Source organism: Larus michahellis, chromosome 1 (assembly GCF_964199755.1).
Source record: "Larus michahellis chromosome 1, bLarMic1.1, whole genome shotgun sequence".
Lineage (NCBI taxonomy): Eukaryota > Metazoa > Chordata > Aves > Charadriiformes > Laridae > Larus > Larus michahellis.
Window position 1 is genome coordinate 52,173,388 of NC_133896.1, and position 24,868 is coordinate 52,198,255.

Consider the following 24,868-nt stretch of genomic DNA (forward strand, 5'->3'; position numbering starts at 1 on the left):
ATTTTAAGAGCTGTAACCAGCTGCAGATATATTTGGTTTTAGCATGAGCTGAAGATTCCAGTGAATAAGATGCAGGTATTTTCCCCCTTCAGAGAAAATACCATTTGGTATTTATATTGGAAAGGTCATTTGATAGGCATTCATCCAGTATACTTTTATTCATGGTATTCCAGTTTTTAATATTTAAACTGACTGTCAGCACTTGTATCCACAGTAACCTTATCCCTCCACATCTGCCACCTGGGCAAATATTTTGGCTTTTCTATTTCAAAACTTCCCTCTAGATCTAGTCTTTGGATCAAAAATTTTTCAAAGAATTATTATCCAGTCAAAGATTTTCAACACAAATCTAGAGCAGGTATGGTATATTTTGTTGCTCCCATCATTAATGTTATTAATCATTAAATCGTTCCAGTTTCCAATCACTCAATAAAATACTGCATAAGATAATACTAATATATGTCTGAAACATGACATTTCAGTTAAGTCATGGGTTGTACGTACAATTGTACATACACCCTCAGTTTCATCAGTACTAGCCAGTCTAAAACGAATACAATGTATTGTTGCATGGAGATTTTATCCCATATGCACAGTAATTGCAGCTTAATGAGGGATAGCGAAAGATACAGAATATAATACCTTCCATAGTGAATAAAATGTTTGAAATGTTCAATGCAGTGTTTTAGAGGCTATAAGTAAATTATTTGGGGAGTAAAGTAACATTTGTATTACTTGTTTTCCTGAAAATATATTTCAATCCGGAGTGGACAAAGAACAAGACCAGAGACCAGGTATGAATTTCATTGTGTGACCTTGTATTTACGATGAATAAAAGCTTGTTAATTCAGTCAATTATGCTTATGTGGAATAATATCATAGTTAATACAAGGCAGCTTGCTTTGCCTGGGCTTCCACCTTACTTTCATCAGTTGAAGAATTTCTTCTTTTTGCCCATTGAAAGTCAAGAGCAACAAACATTCTTAGAACCGAACCTGTGCTTAGACCCATGTAAAACAGTCGGGCAAAGTTTTTGGAGGTGACCTCTGGTGCACAGCGTTCAGCTTCTGAAAAATCATGACAAAAGTGTTTCTAAATGAATATATTAATTCTTAATTGCCTAAAGTTATCATCAGAAGTGTTATCCTTTTATCTTTTCTAACTCTTTATAACCCAATTTCTAAAACACAAATGCAAACGCGAAGCATGTTTGGATGTATATTAGAGTGACAACACAATTCTAATGTTCCAGATGAACAATACTAGACAAGAGAAAATCACTGCTGAATGGGAAAAGAAGGCAGTCTTGGGGTCTCACCATTGTTGTAAACAACCATTGGGCTAAGGTTGTAAGATGATTAAGCAATGCAACATTAGAAGAATAAAAATAAGTTTTGTTTTTAACTGCTACTTCTTTGAAACGTGTGCTTGTGTATACTCAAATCTCAGTACACTGAACAAGGGAGGAATTTTGAGGGAAAAATTTAGTAGAGAACCCTGTGACTGAAGAATGTATTATAAGGCATATTAATGTGAGGGATGAACTGAGGTTGCAGAGATACTGTAACTCTCCAGGTCTTTATTTCTGAGCATGTGGAATTTTTCATTTTAGTGAATTATCTTTCTGTGTAATATGTGTTTGTGTGCGCGCACCTGTGTGTGTGTGAATAGGTAGAATGGACAGCGTGTTGCTAAAAGCTTCACGGGTTTCATTGCTTCTGTGACTATGAAGGTTAAAACTGATGCTGGGGTGTTGGTAGCATAAAAAATATATGGGTGTGGTGTGTGGGAGAAGGAGAAAAACTCACCAATGTGTGGGAAAATGGAAGATCTCTACACTGAAGGAAATAAAGTTTAGGTGCCCAGGAAATTCAGCAGCAGTCACGCAAACTCAGGAATGGCTTGCTTGGTATGGCAACTCTGGTACATCATTCCGGAACAGATTTTAAAAGGTAGTTGGAGTTTTACCGGCAGAATTAAGCTTGTCTCCCTTGTTGAAATTTTAATTATTTTTGATAGAAGGAAAGCTTTTCATCTACATGATGAGAGGCACAATGTGTTGTATAATACACGTTTCTTTACTGGTCTCCCTTAAATACCGACTGCACAGTTCCTTCATTTTGCTGTATTCTTTTCCTATTACATTATGACATTCTATTCACTTCCCCATTTTCTCCCCACCAGACTCAGTACTGATGACAGTAGCTATCTGTTGCTAATAACATCGCTATCCATTTCCTTCTTGAATAAGGCATTAGTTGTATGGTGAAAGGTTGAAGACAAAGAGGTAAGGAGACTGGAAATCTATACTGGGGAAAAATCCTGTGATCTGAAATACATATTGGTACTACGTTTGTATTTTATTTGTCCTCTAATAACTCGTTCATTCTCCAGGAGTTCTCAAAGATGATTGCTAAAGGATCTAGTATTTCCTCTTCAGTTTCTTAAGACTCTTCATCAAACATCACCTAACCTAGATGATTCAGATATTTTAATTAACCAAGAATCTTTAATCTGCTTGCAGTATGATAGCGCTCTCTCTCTTTCTCTTCCTCTCTCTCTAATATCTCAGTGGTCTTCATTAACACTGCATTTCACTAATTCTTGTACTTTGTTCTTTGTGCTAAAACTAAAATGAGTTTTATCTGACTTCTAGTGGTGATCATAACTTTCTTAATATTCCTTTTAGCTATATAGTATATTGATAAAACCTTTTCTGAATGTATTCTACTTGTATAGTTAATGAAATGCCATTTTCTCTTCTATTTTTTTTCCTTTCTGTATTTTGGTTATTTATCTATACTTTCACAATGTATTATCTATTTTCTTTATTTTAGATTGCTTCTATTTTTTTTATCTGATTAATACTTGTTCATATGACTACCTGAGCTTTTCTTATATCATCCAGTCTTTCTTCATAAAGAAAAAAAAAGTCCAAGAATCTTATGTTTATTTCCAGTTATCTGTTAGTACCCATTAATCTTTATCTGATATCTCCTTCAGAATACCACAATGTAATTATCTGTAATCAAGCTCCTCTGTACTGCTGTGTCCTTCAAACATCTTTAACTTAGGGAAATCTGTCATTGTTTGAGATTAATTTACCTACTGGTCCAGTTTCCATTTAATTGTTTCTTGTTGGACAATGGTGTTCTAAAGCAGTAATATACACAACTGTATACTGTGTTCCTTTTTAAATTCCTTTTATTCTATTTTTCTTTAATTTTTTAAGAAGTATTCCCATATGAAAGAACTAAGAATAAGCTGTAACTTTCTATAACATATAGGCCACTGGTTCTAAGTCTACCATTACCTTCCATTGCAAAACTTTCCATTATTTACACACAATGTAAATACATTTATAAACTGATTGTCCTTTGAAGCTTTAGTTTTTCACTCTGAAGAGCAAAAACTCTTAAACTTTGTGCCTCTCTTAACCTTTAAACTTTCTGTTGCTTTTTATGACCTTTACATATTGTCATGTTTTCCATATCTTTCATTAGTTGTGAAGAATAGCATTATACCCACCATTCTATACACAAATATTTCTAATTCTTGAAGATTTTGCATTGTTCTTTTTGGTAAAAAAATCATCTGGAAGGTTTGGGCTTTAAATAAATACAGAGCAAGAACATTGTATCGGCATTACATCTCTTATTTTATGAGTTATTAAAATGTCATGCTTTGTTCTGATTATTAGAATTTTCATCTGTTTTATCAACCTAACTTTCAGATGAAATATTTGCTACTGGTTTCTCATAAACTTGTATTTAGGGCCAAGAGCCAATTCCTTACGTATGTAGTCTCAGAATACAGTCCATCAGTGCTTGTACACCAAGATGAAGGCCAGCGTCTGCACCAGGCAGACTTTTAGCTCAAGCACATTTCACATTAACATTTAACATATTGTTAGAACAGATGGGACTAATTCCAGTCCTCAAGTACCATACTCACAGATATGTACCATGAAATAGTTTCACTTTTAGTGGTGACTGTATATGCAATGGCTTTCAATGTCTGGATTTGGTCCTCTGGGTAAGACTGAGCCCAAGAAACTGATACGTACATTGAACAAGCTCTTTTCTTTCAGACTGCCATCGACTGAACTTCCCAAAGAGGCACGTATAAACCTGATGTCACTAACCTGAATGACAGAGATGAGTGGAAGGACATTCCAGTGCATATACCATTTGGATTGTCACCAAGTGTACAGCCTGAAGTCCTGTCTCTGTGTCTTGTATGTACAACTTTATGTGGAACAACGTTTAAATAGAGACAGACAAATATTCCAGAATAACCAGAGAAACCTTCACCCAAAGGTTAACTTCACAGAACCTAGCAGACAGGCAGATGGACCCATCCCTGTTTATAACTTCAAGATACAACAGTTGAGATGTTTTAGATGAAAACATACTCCTCCCTCCAACTCTCAAGGAATCCACCATGCCCAGGACATCTTAATGAAGTCAACAGTGTGTTTGGAGATGGGTTCCTTATAAATGACAGAATCACAGAATCGTAGGGTTGGAAGGGACCTCTGGAGATCATCTAGTCCAACCCCCCTGCCAGAGCAGGGTCACCTAGAGCAGGATGCACAGGAACGCGTCCAGGTGGGTTTTGAATGTCTCCAGAGATGGAGACTCCACCACCTCTCTGGGCAGCCTGTCCCAGTGCTCTGCCACCCTCAAAGTAAAGAAGTTCCTCCTCACGTTTAGGTGGAACTTCCTATGCTCAAGTTTGTGCCCGTTACCTCTTGTCCTGTCACTGGGCACCACTGAAAAGAGCCTGGCCCCATCCTCCTGACACCCACCCTTTAAGTATTTATAAGTGTTGATAAGGTCCTCCCTCATTCGTCTTTTTTCCAGACTAAAAAGACCCAATATCAGTTGTTCAAGTGGAACGCACAAAAATTCTGTCTTGTTTTTCTTTCCTCTGTTGAGCAATTGTTACTGCCAAAATTTTCATAAAGTCCTATGTCAAATGCAGGATCACTCACCAGCCTGCAGTGCCTGTGTTTTTCACACACACACATTACATATAAACATATACAAAAACATATATAAAAAAATATAAAAACACGTAAACATATATAAACATATATAAACATGAAGCAGATTCCTCTAAAATCCCTTTCCACTGGGGAATGAGCGCTGCCTCTCCAGATCTGCATGCACTCACACAGGATGATGAAGAATGGTCTGAGACCTCAAGTTAGAAAGACAGTGCAAGCTATTATTTCCACATGTGATATTGAGGAATACATTAGTAAGCTCTTCTGTCTCTCATCCAGCTTGAGGAATACCATGACAGAAGCATTAACTGGAGCATGTGGAATGGGATTATTTGTCAGACCTGCTGCTATTGCAGGAAGACAGGCACAATCTTCATCTCTGGCACCCACCTGAGCTCTATTTTGCAGTTTTGATAGTAAGAATCCCTACTAGCATGAAAAAGAGGATCTTGAAGCTTCAGGCCTGGATGTTCTGAGGGAAGAGAAAAAGCTTTAATAAAAATACTTTGCATTTCCTTTTCGGTGAACCCTGGGTGGATATTCTAGCCCAAATTGAGCCATTGAAATTTCTGTGTCTACATGATAGCGTAAGGAGATCTAGTAAAAAAATCAATACAGCCTAGACAGTGATTCAGCTGACCTGATGAATCTACTTTAATTTATCCTAAAATAAATACCCTAATAGTTAGTCAGCCAATAAGTTAAATTGCATTCTATGCTTCATTGGCTTTAATGGCTCATTAGGTGCTTCACCTAGTTGCCTACAGATACGAATTTAGAGTTGTTTTAGGTGCTGCAAATGTACATTGCCCAGAATCCAACTGAAGCTCCAGATGGGTTTTCCATACATCCTGTAACATATATTCCAGGCCTACACAGACATCTTAGACATCTTAAGCGATTCCAATACATGGGCAACTGACCTGAGTCCAAAACGTCTACTGATTGGTACGCATGTAGATGCCTATATTTGAGTTTTAACTCTGCCCTGCTCTATGTCCGGCTAACAGGTTGGACTAAAGGAACAGCTGGCCTACCTCAGGAGCCACAGTTGTAAAGGGCCCCTGAGGTGAAGGAGAGGAAGACTCAGAAGAGGGCAGATTGACAAATAGCTACTTTGCTCAGAGAAGAAGCCAGGGCCATGCTTGCACTGAGAGGAGCTCCACAGTTTCAGTGTCAAGTTCTGTAGATCTGCCATGAAACTAAAAGCAATTAATGGGTTTTACAAGTGAGATACAGAGGAGGGGATTGAAACTCGTGGTTCCAGGCAGATATTCTAAGATTTTTACTAGATATATTGAAGACCTTAAACTGCAGCTTATTCCAGCATAAGTGGGATTCGTATTCCTTCTACTCTGCTAAAAAGGTGGCTTGCTGCATGTCACTGACTGCCACTTTTGAGATTGCCTTAAACAGTTCTTCATTTCTGGGTAAACTACACACAGACAATGCTCCCTAAATGTTCTTACGCTTCAGATGATGCATGAGTGCCCTGATGAGTCCCTCCGGTAGCCATTATGGGTCTGGAGAGCTCAGAGCCTGGATGTTGCAAAGGCTGACCTGCTCTCCTAAGCGCGTTAGGCGTTGGCTTCTGAAAGTCACTAAAGTCACTATACCCTAGAACCCTTGTCAAACGTTGGCCTCTTTTTCATCATCTGCAGCATGGCTAATTTAAGAAAGGTGTTGGCAGACTGACTCACTCTTTCAAGCTTTCATCTAATGCCCAAATCATCAATCTCTGCACAAAGTATTTTTGGATAAAAGCTGTGGTGGTCTCTACAAGTGCAGGACTTGGAGCCAATGCACATAGAGAAATTCATTAAAGTGCATTTCACTTTAAAGAAATAAAGTTGCTTCTGTCCTTTATACTTGATACAGAGTTTAACATCCTCCAGAGAGATTAAAGGCAAGAAGAATTACTAGGTATTCCAGGACAGCAAATCCCAGGAACAACACCTGAGAGAGGACAGTCTCCAGATAAACTTCAGATGACTAATAAACATCTAGACCTAGTAAAAAATGAAAGAAAAGAAACAAAGAAAGAAAGAGAGAAGAAAAAGAAAAGTCTTAACTCAAAACTTAATTCAAAACTAAATCCAAAACAGGCAGCTAAAGGGAATTGAGAAGGTAGTCCATGCCTAGCACTGTGAAACCAGTTAAATACTTTTGCAGGTAAGTTCACAGGATGAATATAAATACAGAAAATTACTAGAAGGAAAAGAAATGCATATGCAACTAAGATACTAGGTGGAAACTCAAGACATCTATATTCAGCTCCTAGACATGTCACAAACTCTGTGACCTACAACATTTAAGATTCATTTCAGGTTCATAAGCATCAGGACTCTAGAGTCACCTTAGATGCTCGGTGGTATCCCACCTGAACTCCAGCTGCTAATCATGAAGGGTCTGGCTGTCTCTGGTCCTCAGTAATATCTGTCAGCCCTGTCTGGATCTCCTGGATTCCCTACAGCATCTCAGTTGGATCTAGATACTTATGTTTAAGCAACTGGATTGATCTCAAACATAACGTCAGCAGCTATCTTAAGAACTAGTGCCTCTTATCTCAAACGTATAAGTAGTTTTAAATTCCACCATGCAGTCACTCTATGCCTCAGTTTCCCAACAGTGAAAAAGAGAGAATGAAAAAAAAAAATACTTAGGCAATACTCAGATCCTCAGGCAATGCAAGCCATTTAAGTACTTGAAGGGGTAGAGGTGCATGTCTGTAAGTTCACAGCAGCAATGCAAGTCTAATGTATAATGGCAATTCAGGTTATTAACTGTTATTAGTGAACAATATTTTGGAATGTCAAAAAACATAATAAAAAGCTTCATATTTTTCTGTTAACTCATTTTAGTTGTGTGGTTCATGTTTCTCTCATACAGTGTTTTATAAATCTTTAAAAGAGATATTAGCTTCATCAAATTGCAATATTAAGCAAGTGATAAAATTTCAGAATATCTTAAACGATTAGAACAACCTATAAATAGATAGGCATATGCAGTCCTTAATCAGAACTAGTCCCCACTGGGCAGTGATTTGATTGAGCTGCTTTTATCTCTGTGAATCCAGAATGGTGTCTTTGATGAGCTCCAGAGTTGTAGAAAGCTGCATGCAAAGATCTAGTGACCTCACACATTTATATATTTTCATCTTTTTCTCTGCAATTTAACTTTTTTTCTCAGCATACTAAGTCATGTAGGCCTGCAAGCATTCATAAAGATTATAGCTTGTCCCAGGGATATCCATGGGACCTATGCATCAAAAAGATGTTCACCGATTCATCAGGTTTCCTTATCGTTTATATATAGTTCATATACTGCAATTTCTGACTGATCTAATTGTTTTCTTGTGCTTTAGAACTAGTTTAACTGCAAAATAGCCTTCACATTATGAAGCTGCAGTATCATCTGCATCTTCAAATATAGAGTCTCTCTGCACAAAGTTACTATAAATTTTTATATCTGAAGGACACTGCAGCCTATTACACAATAAATTATAAAAGTTAATAATAATATAATAATGATCTATATATATACACACACACACTTACGTATTCAGGTATGAATCTACTCCTACAAGCACACATGAACCAAGTCTTGGGACTGAATCTGCCTTGGGCCTACTACATAATATGCAAGTGTCATTCCTACACAACACTAATAGTAGGTAGGAATTGCACTTGCTATATGCGCAAACACGCGGTAAGTAGAAGTAAAGTAGTTCACGAAAACACAACTAAGTTTTTAGAATTATGTTTCAACATATTTTTAAAATGTATATATTGATGAACTATGGAAAAATATTCATACTGTAAAGTTAATAGGAAACAGGCTATTACTTACTATAAAGTCCACACACTTCAGCTGACATAAACAAATCTTCCTAATTCTAAGTATAGTCTAGTGAATAACTTTCCTAATTCCCAAGGGGAACTAAACACAAGGGGTTAATTTCTATGATCTAACAAATGATTGACCATGAAACCTTTTTATCTGTAGCCCACCTTTTTACTAGAATGCTAATTTAATTAATAGAATTTTGCTGTTGAGAACAGTATAAATAGAACATATTTGTTCTCAGATGTACATTATTCCATGGACATTACTTATATCATTGTGATACTCCCTCTCCTGTTCTGAACAGCCAGTAAGACCTGTACTACTAAATCATACTTAATAGGAGTGTGATGGTTGTTGCTTAGGCAACAACAGAATGAATAAATGCAGGTCAGAATGTGCTTCCAGAAAAACAAAAGCAGGAATATGGTACAGAAGGAAGAACAAATATGTCTAACTGATTTTTACTGCATTGAGTTCTTCAATGTAAAGTAGCTAACCTATCTGAAACACTTAATTTAGTAGAATTGTAAAATACAGCTTAATATGTAAACCACTTCAACAAAGGTAAAGCAGTTCTCTCATCTTAAAGGAAGATTGCAACATATTTAAGTTTGGAGTAATCTGAATTTTTCTCTTAGCATAGCAGGTCTTTCTTCTCTCATTTTCCTATATGCTTCCCAAGTTTAATTTTCTCTTTAAAATTTTGACTAGAATGGAAAATATTTTAAAAAACACTTCATTTAAACTTTCAGGAGAGGCTTTCCTTACATAATGCTGATGTATTCAAAAGAATAATAAATAAAGAAATTTGTGTTTGCTGATCATTTTTGTTTCCCATACAATATGGGAATTACTCAATTTCTGGTACAAACAAAAACTGAAATATGTAACAGCATGATGAACAGTGTGAAATCAATACATTATGAATTATTAAGTTACTGAAATTATACATTTTTTTTATTACGAGGCAATTTTCCAACTTTTTGCTTAATCATTGGATTTAAGAGTCTAATCTTCCATTCACATATGCATGCTACCCCAATTAGTATTAAGAGTAATTATGTATTTTACCTGTGATATATATTTAAGAACAAACCACTTCAGAAGAGGCTTAAATTAAAATGACCGGAGAACATTAGGTAACACCCAAGTGTGCAGGCATAACTTAATCTGCCTGATATCTGAAAAGTTTGATTTATGTATTGAAGAATAGAATCTCGTATACCATTTGTAGGCTTACATAAGTATACTAATAAGCGAAGTAGGAGATGAAAGTCTTATAAATTCCCCCAGAACATGGTTCGGGCACCTCCACAGCCAGGGGACGAGTGGGAAACCCTCCAGGGCAGTTTCTTTGGCTCCTTGTGCTCCTCATTTACCTGCGGTGGGTGCACCTCTGTGCATTTATTATGCCACCTACAGCTTCTTGTGAACAATTTCCTTCTGTAATCTCTTTAGGACTAAACAATCACCTACTTATGTAACTATCACTACAACATATATAAGAATATGTACTCACATTTTGGGAAACTGTAGCTTAAAACCCATTTTGGAATTTTTTTTTTTTTTTTTTACAGTTCTGGGCTGACAGCACACCCTTGCAGCTTTATTTTCAAGAATATTTAAAGGTAAAGATTCTAATGATTTTTACTGATATAAGCAAAAGATCACACGGCAGCCATGTAAAAACAGGAAGAAATCTCTACACTATTATAATGTGGAAATGGCAGAGATCTGTGCCTTAATTTTCCGATTAGTAACCCAAAGGCATATAATGATATTAGCAAAAGAAATTAAATAAGAAAAACACAACTCATGTGATGATTTTATAGTCATAATATTCATGCTGTTTCACTTCTGTTTCTTATATGCCAGGTGTAAGTTATGAAAAGTTAGAACCGTTCCGAGATATATATGGTTCCTAAAAATATCTTTAAAAGAGGTGATGAATAATATTTTAAGCTCTGGTGTTTTATAAGGAATGTAGTCAGGATTTTTGCAAGAGGTTCAAGGAATGGGAATACTGAAGCAGGTAGAAAAGTGATTATATAACAATCTTACGAGTAAGCTTCTCTCTTTACTGTCAATATTAATTTCAACAGAAAGTTTGTGCATGACAGGTCGCTGTTGCTTTCCACCACATGGTAATACTGCAAATCCTGAAGTACATAAAATTTTATTTCATCCATATGTTCCTGATAAACGCCTAAAGCTAAAACATCAACATGGAACTATTAAAAGGAATGCGTTACTTTTTGACACAGGGCATAAGTTTCAACAAGTGAATCCCACAGCCTGGTTATCTAAGACGCAAAAACATTTAACAGAGACAGCCAGAAACACTTGCACAGAGAGCACACTTCATTAAATAATTTGCTGTTATTAAAATACCTCTCATGGCAAGAATGGCATCGCATGTTATTTAAGTATTATTACAATGATGTTAATGTTTAAATAAAAGTAATAATGTAACGTATTGCAGGCAGGGGTGTTTACAGCTTTTAGATACCGTGCAAATCCTGCAATGGATTAAAAAGAACTGTGCGTTTTTCTTTTCTAAGCTGAAGATTGGTGAAGGGGAGAAAGAACATTAATATTTGGTTTTTCTTTTACCATGTTTCCGGCTAGAATATTTTGTAATGTGTTCAGTTCAGAAGTTTATACAAGGACAGCTTACATATTAATTCAGCTAGACACAGAAAAGTGAAACACTAAACAGATCTTCCTAGTGCAATGCAGAAACAGCTCAAAGGTTTTTATGAGCACGTAAGAGACAGACAAAAAAGGCAGCTACAGTGTATATACACAGCTATGCACAGAAGATTTCTTACCATAAATTGCACATTGTCAAATCCATTAGCCAGCAAGTGGTTTTCATACTGAGGTAGCCCAATATTTTCCAACCATTGTCCCACTGTCTGGACAGGGCATCGGGGTCCTGTAGGAGGGTGAAGAGGGAGGCGTTTAAGCAACGAATAACCATCCACTGGATAATAGCGGTAGTCCTGGGCTGAGAGGTGGCATTGCCACATCGTGTTCCTGGGAAAGTTGGTATCAAAGGAGCCCGCCAGCTTGACAGATTAATGTTTTCAGCAAGCAGAAAAGTCAGAAGTAAAACATAGTTTACAGGGCAGTATATAGCGTAAGATCTGATCCTAGCTCTACATTTCTTAGTTATTAATCTTTACTACAGACCAGTACGTCATACAGTAGGAAAAAAAAAAAAAAAGCATATCAAGCTGTCAGCTAAGCTGTTCTCCGTTATATGTGATTGTTGGAATACTCCACAATGAGCAATGCACTGCCAGCAGCAAGAATTCTTTTTATCAAGTACTCCTACACTCATCAGTATGCAGCTCCATGCTTCTTGCTCCCCCTCGCTCGCTCCCCTTCATTACCCAGCCTAGGCTACACCTCGCATTTTCAATAATAGCCATCAGATAAGGCAGATTTTTTTTTTGTCTGCAAGCTGTAAGCCTGCTGCTGCTGCTTCCTCCTACACACCCATCCAAGCGTCAATCTTGAATGATGAGAGCAGTCAAAACAAATGCAGAAAATAGCAAGATTCAAAAGCAAGCTAGAGCACTTAAACCTGAATAGAATCTTCATACCAGTTACGCTTTACATATCTGTTTGTTGTAGATTTTTACGTTTCACAAGACATTAAGAAATGCAATACATAATCCATAGCCTATGGCACGGTTTACTATGCCTTCCCCTTTCCCCTTTTAATACAAGAAATGCAGTGGTCTGCATCTCTGCTTATATAATAGCAAACCCCTTTAATGACTCGATAATGAATACATTTCACAGTTTCTTTCCTGTAGTACAGCAAAAGACATAAACGGCACAACAATTTTAGTCAAAGTAATTAGATTATCTGCATGATTTCTTCAACCGTAAAATATTATGAGACACAAGAAAACCTTCATGCCAACATATAATTCAACTTGAAAAGGTCACCATTTCAAATGAAGAATTAAAAGAATATTTTTACTAAATAAAATTCTAAGTTTATATCCTTTTCTTACAAAAATGTGAATGATAGCTGGCAGACGTATAAAATTCGCATGATTTCTGGAGAGGATGTATATTTTATCAAATATAAATAGAAAAAATAAATAAAAAGAGATGAATTTAAAATGAAAGCAAAGTTCATTTTCTGCACAAGAAACCAAATACCTCATGATGTATTTTCCATCAATGTTCCATTTTTGAGACAGTTTCTCTCAAGATGGAAATATTTTACACCTTTGTTCTGAGAGAAATATTTACTAAACTTTTGCTTCTCATAACAGGATCAAAGGATTTAGCAAAAAAGGCAGAAAATGGGTATATTCAGGGTACAATCCTAAGAAGAATCCGGTCCAACAGAACTTCATTTATTAAGAACATTAATTACTTCTCTTTGGTTTTTTTTGTCCACTGTGAATCTCAAACAATGGTCATCTCTAAGGAGGAACTTAATTTCAGTCATAAGGAGATTATAGATATCTGTCAAGGGCATCATTTGAGATTGATGATACCATGGCAGAGAACTCTCTCATAGAAATCCAAACCTACAGTCTGACCGACACATTATAATACAAAGTCTCTGCAACTGACATGCAGAAGGTCCCCGAGCCATCGCAGAACAGACTCTAAACTTAGCTGGATATTTAAAATTAACAACACCATAAGAGTTTCCACTCCAACCTGAGTAGTCCTTGGACTAAACCTGGATGACCTGTCACTCTGATATTGCTGCTTGGATTTGTGGAACATCTCATGCCAACAGAAGTTCATAATGGTTTTGTAGAATAATTTTAGTTGAGCCATAGAAGATCTTTCACGAGGTTGGAAAGTTGCCTAAGACAGGTCTGTTATGAGATCTTACATGACTCCAGGTCTTCCTACTGATTTGATACACTACTACATGAAGCATGAATGGTTTGTTAGGTCTCTCAAAAAAGTACTGAAGGCTTATCAGGTGCTGGTAGATCTGTAATTGCTGAAGAAACTTTTAGGAGTTTTCTCAAGTGTTTAAATAACAATAGCATGTGAATATATGCAATATGGAGCACGTGGTTTTGGTAAGAGTACAGCGTGCACAAATAGCTAAACGTACTTCAAACAGATTAATGGACAATTTATTTTTTCTCAGAGAAAGCAGATATACCAAACTAAAAGGAATCTAGGTCTCGTGAGATACGAGTGCATTTGTTCATGCCTGTCTGTAAATCTTCCCTGTTTTCCAGAGTTTTTTCTACTGTGAATCAATATCTTTGTACATAGATGGAGCATAATCCCTTCAGGGTTGTGCCCAGCCAGTTGCAAGGTTGTAAGAAGGAGGGTAGGCTATGTTGAGTTGAAATATAGTGGACTTCCCTTGGGTAAGCAAATTTGAAAGGCTGGGCAATCTCTTCAAAGAAGAAATTAACAACAAAATTATCTTATGCAAGATGAGAATTAAATCCTTGCTGAATTTTTTTGTTATTTGACTGAGAAATCATGAATTCATTTGAAAAGGGCTCCTGACTTTGCCTTCTTTCCCCCATAAGCAGAAAAAATTATATTGGAAAGACACGTAGTGAAGCATAATCCCACTCTTTGAAAGGATTATGCATGATTAACTCCTGTATTTCCCATACACACATAGACATAAATGTCTCCGCATCTGGTGTCCCCCACCAAAAAAAATCTTCTGCCCACAATAAGGCACAGCCAGTAATCAATATACCAGTTTTCATGGTCAAACTGCTTCTTCCTTACCTTACTATAAACAGCATGGAAGTTAGGCTGCCAGTGATGAGAAGTGCTTGGCTCAATGCCTAGCAACAGTGTAGGCAAAATTCAGTTTTTGAGCGGCTCCCCAGACACATTTCCTCATGTAGCTGTTGGTACTGTGTCTACCTCCATTGCCCCAGCACTGGATGATTATAGTACTGCTGGTCCCACTGCGCACTCTCCTCCAACTCTGACCCCTGCCAGTATAACTACGTTTGAGCCCACCAAAACAATATAAGATTCTGCAGCAACGGGAAAGAAAATAAGGAGAAACACAGTCAGCTTGCTGCCTTGTCCTCATCCCTGATTATTGTCTCATTGCTAAAGTATCCTTTTATCTGCAAGACTTTTTTTCCCTCCTTCTTCCGCCAAAGGTAGTAGTAAGGCAAAGGCAGGCACAGAGCAGAGCCAGGATTGTGGGGATTAGGGTGAAGTCTTTCATTATGGGAACTTGCAGCTCTTTAGATCTCCTTGTTCTTTGCAAGTCCAGGAGACTTATCTCAGGGGGGGCTGCTTGGAATGTTTTTCCGAGCCAGTGCAAGTGGAACCTGGAGCAGGTGCTATTTCTTTGAGACTAGAAGGCTATCTCTTCATTTTCCTAGTCTATGATTCAGTGCCAGCCCCACCAGTGTGCTGCTGCAGGCAGCGCCTACTTTGCCTATGCCTAAAGCTGGTCCAGATATTGAAAAATGTCATGCAGACTGTAAAAGATGGTCTCACCTGCAACACATTTACATGCTACTGTGCTTCCCTATGATTTCAAAGAACATAAATCCCATGCTAATCCTTCTGTGATACCACAATCAAAAAAGATGTACCTATTCCTGAATCGGAAAACTGATGCATAAGTCTCTCACAGGGATAGCAATACTTAGTTCTTTCTTCTCCAAGGCAATAGAAGAAGCACATTGAAGTGATGTCTGCAAGAAAGATACCATCTGGTACGCTATACGGTAATTTCTACAAGACGTCTCGTTCCCAATGAGACTCAGAATATCTTTATTGTGGGGTTTGAAATTGACTGAATCTGTGATATCAGACAGCACATGATTTCAAACATGGTGTGAGGCAGATTTAGTCTAAATACAAAATAATTTAAGGTCTCCTCTATTTTATTGTCTGTACTGTTAACAATGTGGATTTTTCTTTCTTTATTTCTCTTTCTTTATTTTTCAAATGAGGAAAAGAAAGAAATGCAGTGATTATTTGTAGAGGAGGTGCCCCCCCAGTCATCATGAATAGATTATTAGAAAACATATTCTTTGGTAGGTTGATAGCTGTCGAATATTGCTAAACACTTGTGGTGTTAAGGAATCAAAACCTGGAGAATTTTAGTAGCTACTGACCAAGACATTTCTGAGTGGAGACTATACCACCATACGAAAGGATGAATGTTTTAACTAAGCTGGCAGCCAGTTTAGCAGAGGTGGAGAAGAAATTGATGCTAGAGTAAGTACTGTAAATTTTTTTCTTTAATTTAAGCTTTCAGTCTTTTCCAACACTAAATGGGGTATCATTTTCCCACTTGTATTTATGATTTCAGCTGGATAAAAAAGTTATCTCTCGACATTGCGACAGCACTTGTGCGAAAGCAGAGTTAGCGTAACTGGGTGTTCTAGTCAATGAACTAATCTAACGACATGTATTCCTGGAGAGGAGATAAGAATAGCTAGGAACAGGATGCTGTATGAGAAAAAACTATGCCTAACATCCAGCAGACCAATATAATTAAAGTTTATTATGGGAGAAGTACAGCAGGTTCCAAGAAGTGTATGCAAGGTTCTGCTTTAATCTTAAGGATTTCAGTTATGTTATTAGGCTACTCAAAACTCTTAGATTTTAAATGATCTTATTCATAAAACTCTGAAAAACCTGGATGCTATACATAAAATATGTAACTTCTGTCAGCAGCCTAGCTCTTTGGATGATGATGCCACTTCGGATGATCGTGCTTGGTGATGCTGAATATTTTCCTGAAAGTACTTTTAAAGACATTTTTCATGGCATATACAGAAACAAAACAAAATCAATAGAAACAGCTTGATTTTAAATAACACTATCTAGTATTTATAATCTAAAGGTTACTTTCTATTGCTTATGTGTGGCTCAGAATGCACAAAAATAATTCTCAGACCACAGCTAATGCAAGCTAATGGAACAACCCTCATTGACTAGCAAAATCATCCTCACAGTTATTCTCTGATTTTTATACCAATATTTATTATAACTCTACATTACCACTATGTAAGTACAATAACTGTATCTATAATAACTATAACTACAAAGTCAACAAAGACAATTCATTTTACTTGACAGATGATTTGTCAACTGTACTTTGTGAACCCCAACGGCCTTTCTATGAGTTCGTGTTTCTGACTGTTGATGTATTATCAGGAACAGCTCAGTTGAAGTACTCCACTCCATCATGAAACATATATTTATTACAGACACTTCAAAGTTAGGATATTTTTCATGTTCAGTTGATTGCTTTGGCAACTTCGATTTAGTCTCCTTCAGAACCCATGCTGGTCGGTGAGTGAGGGACAGAACTTATTGGAAAATTAAAAGATCTATTTTCTAGAGCATGGCCACTGGACTAGGACTCAGGCCACCTTGTTCTATTGAAGACTGTCATTACTATGATGCTGAGCAATATATACATGGTATATGGTAACATGTATCATCATACAGCAAGACTGAGATGCAGTTAGTCTTTCTATATTCTTATTTTGTATTTTAAATGAATAAGTTTGGGGGGATAATTTATTTCTAAAGAAAACAGGAAAATCACACCGTATTATATAGCATCGTAATAGCCATGACTTCAGTCAGATTTAAATCTTTCGCCCACAGAACAGAAATACAAGATGCAACCTGCTGAATTGCAAGAATTAGTTAAGAACAGATGGATGTTTCACTGTGAGACCTCAGGATTGACTGCATTGGATCACACCACAGCTTCATCTAGCTTCAGCCATTCACCAGCTTCATTCACAGTGGCTACTACTAGATGCCTACAGAAGAGCATAAGAATAAGACGGACATGCAGTGATCCTTTCCTAGCACTCTCCCAGTTTCCAGCAATTTGCAGATCAAAGCCTTTCTGAAAGAGAAATGTCATTATGCTTAATAGTCCTTCATGGATTTTTGTGCCATAGTTTTATCTAATTTTGGAGGAAAAGTAGACATTTTGGTGGTTGATTAAACATGCTGGGAGAAAGAGGATTGCAGGCAGAGCTGGATTCATCTTCCACCCTCCCTCTGTAACTCTGTTCAATGGGAAATGGAGGAGATGGAGGGAATGTGATTCTTTGCCTTTTGGATGCCACCACAAGGGTAATAGGTTACTGTAACCTTGTATTGCACTCTGTAAAGATACAGTTAAGATGCAATTAGAATTTAGCTGCTTTTTCCCCCTCTTCATGAGCACTGAAGGAGCTCCTACTGCTGAAGGCAGTGGTAAGCAGGTGATCTGAAGCCAAATCTCAGTGGATCCCCGCTACGCTATGAAATTATTCTATCTAATACAAATTCCTTTGGCAGGACAAAGTGCTTTCAGTTGCCTGACATTTTTTCAGGAATCGTATTCACATCCAACGTGTAAATGTACATCCTTATTCTGGCTTCAATAACGTTTTCTGAAAAAAAGGAGTTAGTTTCTTAGAGCAATTTCTGTGCTTGCCTGAGGAACTTTTACAGGATAATAGTAACACTACACTTACCACCTATGAGTAATCATTTTCACTGGTTTTGTCTAGCAGGAAAAAGAAACTTGAAAATTTACATGACACCGTGACCAATCAAAATATTTTGTTTAGTTCAGTGAAGGTTTTAGACTACCATGAAAAACTACAATACTAACTGTATATATATAAATGTATAATACATAGTCTTGCTAAAAATACAATGCAAGCCCAACCCTTTATGCTATAATTCCTGGCACCATAAAAACAAATTTATGTAATTTCAAATTTGAGCAAATCTTTGTACAGCTCTGAGCTAAGCAGCACTGGACTACCAAACAAGCAGAATGGTTAACAGAGATATATTTGAAGAAACTGTTCAAAAAAGGTTTGGCAGAATACACTCCACGGAGATATCTCAAGAAGTTAAATACAGCCATGGAATAAATGGCAGCCATAATTTCATAGATTTGGTAACTGCTGCGAGGTCCTGTGGAGAGCTGTGGAAACAAGAGGCCTGTACTGACACTGCAGTAAACTGTCATATCTTTGAAATTACGAATCTTGAAAGATTACAAGATTTAATGTTAAGGTTTTCTCCTGGAGGTATTTTTCAAATCAGATTCCACCTGAGACAGTGTAGCACTCTGTCTTCTGTTTTCTTTTGCCTAGTTGGGCTGAGAGGCTCCCTTGCCCCCGATGCACCATAATTTAGAGTGATCTCCTCCTTTGAACCGATCAGACGAATTCCCTTCTCTCCTTCCTGTTCTTTCTAGCTTCATTTTATAATTCCTTTACTTTTATCTTACTTCTACTTATTCTCTTTGTAAGTTATGATCATTTGCTCTTTTGTCATCCTTCATCTGCAGCTACAACAATCTGTTGTTTTACATCTACCTCTTTCCTTTTACTTATTTTTTTCTCCCACTTCCCCTTTCAAGCCTTTTAGAACAAGTAAAAATGTTCATTTAAAAATTAAATTACTGATCTGAGATTAAATTATCCCCTGAGATTTGTCTAGAGTTGAGACTAGGTTGGATTTAGGTATTTGAAGTAATTCTAACTTAACTTCACCAGTTTTATAGATTAGATACAGGACAACATCTGCTACACGCATTAGCTCTTCAACATTTACCACCAGCTAATTGTAAAGATGATACTCTAAATCTGTACTGGACAAAATATGTTTAAATGGGAGCAAACTTAACTTGAAGCTCTTTACTAAAGAATAACACTGAACTACCCCTTACCTATTTTTTTCTTAGTATACTCAAAATCTCAGAAAATAATAATATATAAATCAATCAGACACAATTTACCACATTTCACTAATATGATAAGACAAAAATCATAATAATGAGTAAAAGCCAGAGGTGTCAGGGCCCTGAGGGCACCAATGGAGTCTTGGTGTCCATCCCCAACATCTTCTCAGGCCTCCCCCCACCCTGTCCATGGCCCAGGACCCCATTTCAGTTCAGCCTGGGGCCATCAGTCCCTGCCCCAGCAATGCCACAGCAGTGCCAGTCTCCGGGTCCTGCTTCTGGTCCTACCTAATGGATGGATGCTGGACCTACACTGTAGGTAGTTTGTCTCCTGGATGGACCCCTCAGACATACACAGGGGCTTTTTTCCAGTCTGATCTTCAGCCCTGACTCCTTCATGGACTATGAACCCTTGTTACAGCTTTGTCTCCATTTCTGTCTCTAACCCAATCTCCTTTTGCTCCTGGCTGGTCTCCCTCAACGGACATTGGACTTAAGTCACCTCTCAGGGGCCTGTCTACGGCAGATGGAGCCTCTTACCAGTACCTGGCTCTGACCACTGGACCCCATGGGACTGCACCCCCTGCGTGAGGGTACAGCTCACTGCCATTAGGGAACAACTGGTCATCTCTGTTCCCTAACAAAAAGTCAGGTTCTCAATAGGAACTTGCTTTGTTACATAAAAACTCTCTATTAACCACCTTCTGTAATGTTTGTTCGCTGCTAACACAGGCTCTGCAACACCAAAAGAAAACTGCAGCATCTTTCAATGAATAATAAAGACGTTACTTGAGTGGGTGGCATGCTGGCACAGCTCTGGCAACTCACCGGACTGTTTGCATATGGATGAGGTTATATAAACCCTGTTCATCCTCTCTGTGATCTCCCTCATGCTGACTGTTTGACTCCCCCTCTTCTAGAGAAGGAACTCTGAACTGGCCTTCCCTACCCACAGATGGAGCCTGGGATCCTGTTTCAGGAATCTGTGTTGATGTCTACAGGCAGTGCAAACACCTCTCATGGCTTTTTACTTAGTCCTGCATGGCTTTTTGTTTTAGAAATTGGAACGATAGAAATGCAACTTTCCAGGCAAGTTTAATAAACTGTACTCCAGGCATCATTCCTTCCATCATTCCTTTGTCAAGGCTAATGGATCTCAGCAAGAGCTTGAGTGGTCCTACAGGTACAGGTTAGCTGAAAATGTACTCATCAGACTGGTTTCACTAATGTTTTGTAACATCTTACTGATTATTTCCTGTACCACAAACAAGATCAAAACTAGAGCTGGTTTAATAACCAAAACCAACACCTACAGTTATTCTCTTAAATTCTGGTCTAGAGCTGCTTAATTACATTCCTTGCTATTTGCTGTTTGAAAACTTCCATGAACACAGATTTTTGCTTGCATAAATTTGAGAAGAATGGCTGGTCTCTATATGAATGCCATATTCATATGCAAATAGGGGGATTTGGGTACTGACAATATAATTTATTCTTTGGAATTATGCTCTATAAAGCATTTCAAATAGCTTACCAGAAAACAGAAGTAGTTATAAGTAACTGAGATGGTCCATCATATCCCATAAATAGAAAAATAGTCAAATTGCACAGTTCACAAAAAATATTTATCTAAACTTATGTACAAAGTCATGAATAGTAAATATACTTTAGAAATAGATACCAGAACAATTCACAACTTTACACTAAATGCTATTATTAGCATTTAATGCAAATTCATATTAGCAATCACTCATTTAACCTCATCCATCTCAGATTTGTAATAACGCAATAACCTAAAATAAAAAGCTAAAGGTAGCAGTGGATAAAAGTAGAAAAACAGTTTTGGGAAGTTCCTGGTATCATGGGTTATGAAGTAGGGGTGGTAAGTAGTAAATAGCAAATAATTTTTGAAGGATCTGAAGGCATTCAAATACAATATCTTCCTGAATATAGGGCAATGAAACAAGAAAATAATGATCCTAGTGTTACAATCATGAACTCAGGTTAACAGTCTGGGTTAGAATGCAAATGAATACACTTTAGTTAGTTCAATATTCTAAATTACTTCATTTTCTGTAGGTGGAACTAAAAATGGAAACAATTCTGTGTGCTGCAAATTCTATAATAAGCCAAAGATTTTTAACTAGCATGTGATGTTCTTGTGATTACTAGAAATGTGAGCTTCCAAGGATCACATCTACTTAAATCTAAAGAGTACTAGATTAAGAAGGAAACATGAGTGAATCAACTGAACTTTCAAGAAACCGTTATTAATTCATTTTTAGTAGACTTAGATCTCTCTATATAATTTATGACAGATAAATTTCATCACAGTCTCACTTACCGACATCTCTAACCCTGACATATTTGTAAGAGTACTACCCATATCATTTCATACAGAAGACCACCAAAGATGTGGTACATCAAGAACAAAGTTTTAGAGATTTGCCCTTAGTAATCACTTTATGGTTTTAATACAGTCTATTTTAGAAGTTAGGAATATTCTGTTCTCTTTAAAAGTATTTCCTGGCCACAGGTTGTGAAAGCCTCATTTTTCATCAGTTACTGTAACTCCACTGAGGTGCTAATTCCTATTCTGCATACTTTTTTAACCTAGTATTGAACTTGATTCTGCTTTAAGGAATAAATGCTGTTCAATTTAGTGTCACCAATTGAACTAACTATTAACATACATGGGTGTAAATGATTACAGAGTTTCAAGGTTCAGATTAAACGGCAAGGAAAAAGCTGAACCTAAGCAACTGACTTCTAAAACTCTCAAGTAATCTTATTGTTACTTTCATGTCATTTATCATGGCTTGAAAAAAATATCTCTTAACCTTTGGGATTACAGTAGGATGATTATGAGGGCACTATAGAATGAGGACACCATTAGCTTGTCACTTTTAGGCACACCAACAAACACTCTGGCATTAACTTTGTGAAATCCAGCCAAACCGTCCTTGTGGAGATGACATAGATTATTAGTGCTCCCCCTGGACTGTCATGGTTCAGTGGAGAAACAGGCAAGACCTCAGTCCTACTGGAAATAACTTTGAAAAAATGTTTTAATCCGTTTTTTCAAGTTCTGAAGTCTGCAATCTGGCTTTGTTGATCCTTTTATCTCCTATCTAGATGGGCATAGCTCAGCAATATTCAACCCTATGGTGCAAAAAGATATGGTATGTACATCTCAGTGACTTCAGGGATAGCTCTGACAGAGGAAAGAATTGACCAGGAAGAGGAGATTGCAGCATTAACATTATCATCCTCAGAAATGTTTTCAAATCCTCTTAAGAGTTAGAGACCAATTTACTACCAAATAGAATCCAGGAGGTAATGTGAGTAATATTATTTTTAATCAGCTTTCACAACCAATTAATTCGAGATCTGACTGGTTTTGTTTGCATTAGTGCAATTTTTGTAAGTCTAGGCCATAGATGACTTTTAAAGGGAGAATAACTTTTGCTCACTTAAGAGCGATTTCCTCAGTAATACAGTAATGTATACAGTTCTTAGCATTGTCCCCAAACATGCTTAAACATCATACTACTACACTTTGCATTTTACTATTAGTTGTTAATATTTCTGAGCTTCACACCCTTGGAAATCAATGAAAATCATTTTCTGAGTTTTGCATTCTGTGTATTCATACCATTCTGCACTCTGTCTCAAACCAAATGTTATGGTTGTTTATGAATACGGTATAGGTTTACCTCATGCCATATGTACTTATTAACATACATGTCTTCTTTATAACTCAATATCTCTCCCTCCTTCTAAAGGGAATTTTTTTAATGGGAGAGTATTTTAAAAATACTGAAACAAGCCTCTAAGAACAGTCTTAAGTACACCACTTGAATTTTCATAGATTTGAGTAGTATATTCAAACTGCACTTAAATTGTTCGTGTCTATAGTCATATAGATTTCTATTCTAATGGAATTTAACAGTATAATATAAGGATCCAATATCAGGTTAATAACTAAATGAAAGAAGAGATGGTAGGGATTCGGTATGCATTACTCCTCTTTCTGAGATTAAGTCTTTCTACAAAATAAACAAAAAGTATCTTTAGGTCTAACAAACATTTTACTATATGCTCTCCAAGGAAGAACACATCTTTTGCATTAATTCTCTGAGAAAAAAATACAGTTCGGTTACTCAGAAATAACAATACAACTGACCAGACTGCCAAGGATTAAACTTTTTCCAAAGAAGAAAATATCAGTGCCAGAACGGGGTTTGAATCTCCTATCCTATTTCACTAGAACTTTACATCTGATGTGACATCACCTCTGAAAAGTCTCAGTATATTAAGTCAGTCAAAATTACATGTTAATCTTCCAATTAAAAGAGAATTTGTAGAAGATTCCTTTGCTTACCGTATTGCAGAGTATCTAAATTTAGCATGACGAGATCTGATGGTCACAAGTAGACTACATACAAAACTGACAAGAATTAGGCTATACATTTACTCACTGATGAATGTTAATACTTATAATATTATAGTTCCATTTTCTTAAGTTTCTCTGTTTGCTGTCAATCTTCTCTATTCCTTCTAGAAGACATATGCCAGAAATCATTTAGTCAAGTCTGTGAATATAATGATTGAATTGCTTCACCAACAGTTTTGGAAAAAGAAGCCTAATATTGAACAAGAAAAGCATGGACAGAGATAAAAGGCATATGTTGATAGGTACTTACAGGAGAGTAGAAATGTAAAAAGAAAATGCACCAGAGTTAGAGACTACGTGGGCAAATATGGTCTGATTAATTACATATTTACTTTATTTTCAGTTTAGCTTGTGTCTTCATTTGTACCAGGTTCTGATTAATTGGTGTATGAAGAGCATATAGCTGAATATTACATTTATGACACTACAGGGTAAAATTTCCCATATAATAGGACCACATGAATAACAGAAAATAAAATAAATGCTTGCAGCTTTTTGCATCCAACTCCCATTGCGTTTATTATAAAACATAGCTAAAAGCTTTACAATTATCCTGCAGTTTGCCTAGTCTTCTGTAAAGTTTGTTTTGGGACTCAATGGATCATTAAAACCGATGCATCTTTATCTCTTGTTTAGGCTTTTACAATGTAGAAGTCAACAAAACATTAATCCAATTATTTGTGATTTCTTCTGTAGAATTTATATGATCTTTGGGCAAGTTCTGTGGCATGCAATGCATTATGACTATCATGTTCTCAGTAAATAAATGCCCAAAGTGTTTCTTCTCCGTAGTTTACATCTATATGGCTTCTGTTCTCCACTATTTTATAATCTAGTCGATTAC

At 36.8% G+C, this 24,868-nt stretch overlaps 1 protein-coding gene across 5 annotated transcripts in view; it reads right to left on the reverse strand.

Annotated features, from left to right (window-relative positions):
• ANKS1B (ankyrin repeat and sterile alpha motif domain containing 1B) overlaps positions 1-24,868 on the reverse strand; it is a 448,856-nt gene that overhangs the window by 188,053 nt on the left and 235,935 nt on the right. For 4 of the 5 annotated variants that reach the window (XM_074575799.1, XM_074575789.1, XM_074575760.1 and 1 more), the window contains exon 15: positions 11,689-11,795. In XM_074575799.1, the coding sequence (XP_074431900.1) occupies positions 11,689-11,795 (107 nt within the window). Of the gene's footprint in view, positions 1-11,688; positions 12,174-24,868 lie in introns of those variants that run through there. The other variant, XM_074575803.1, reaches the window with a different exon arrangement.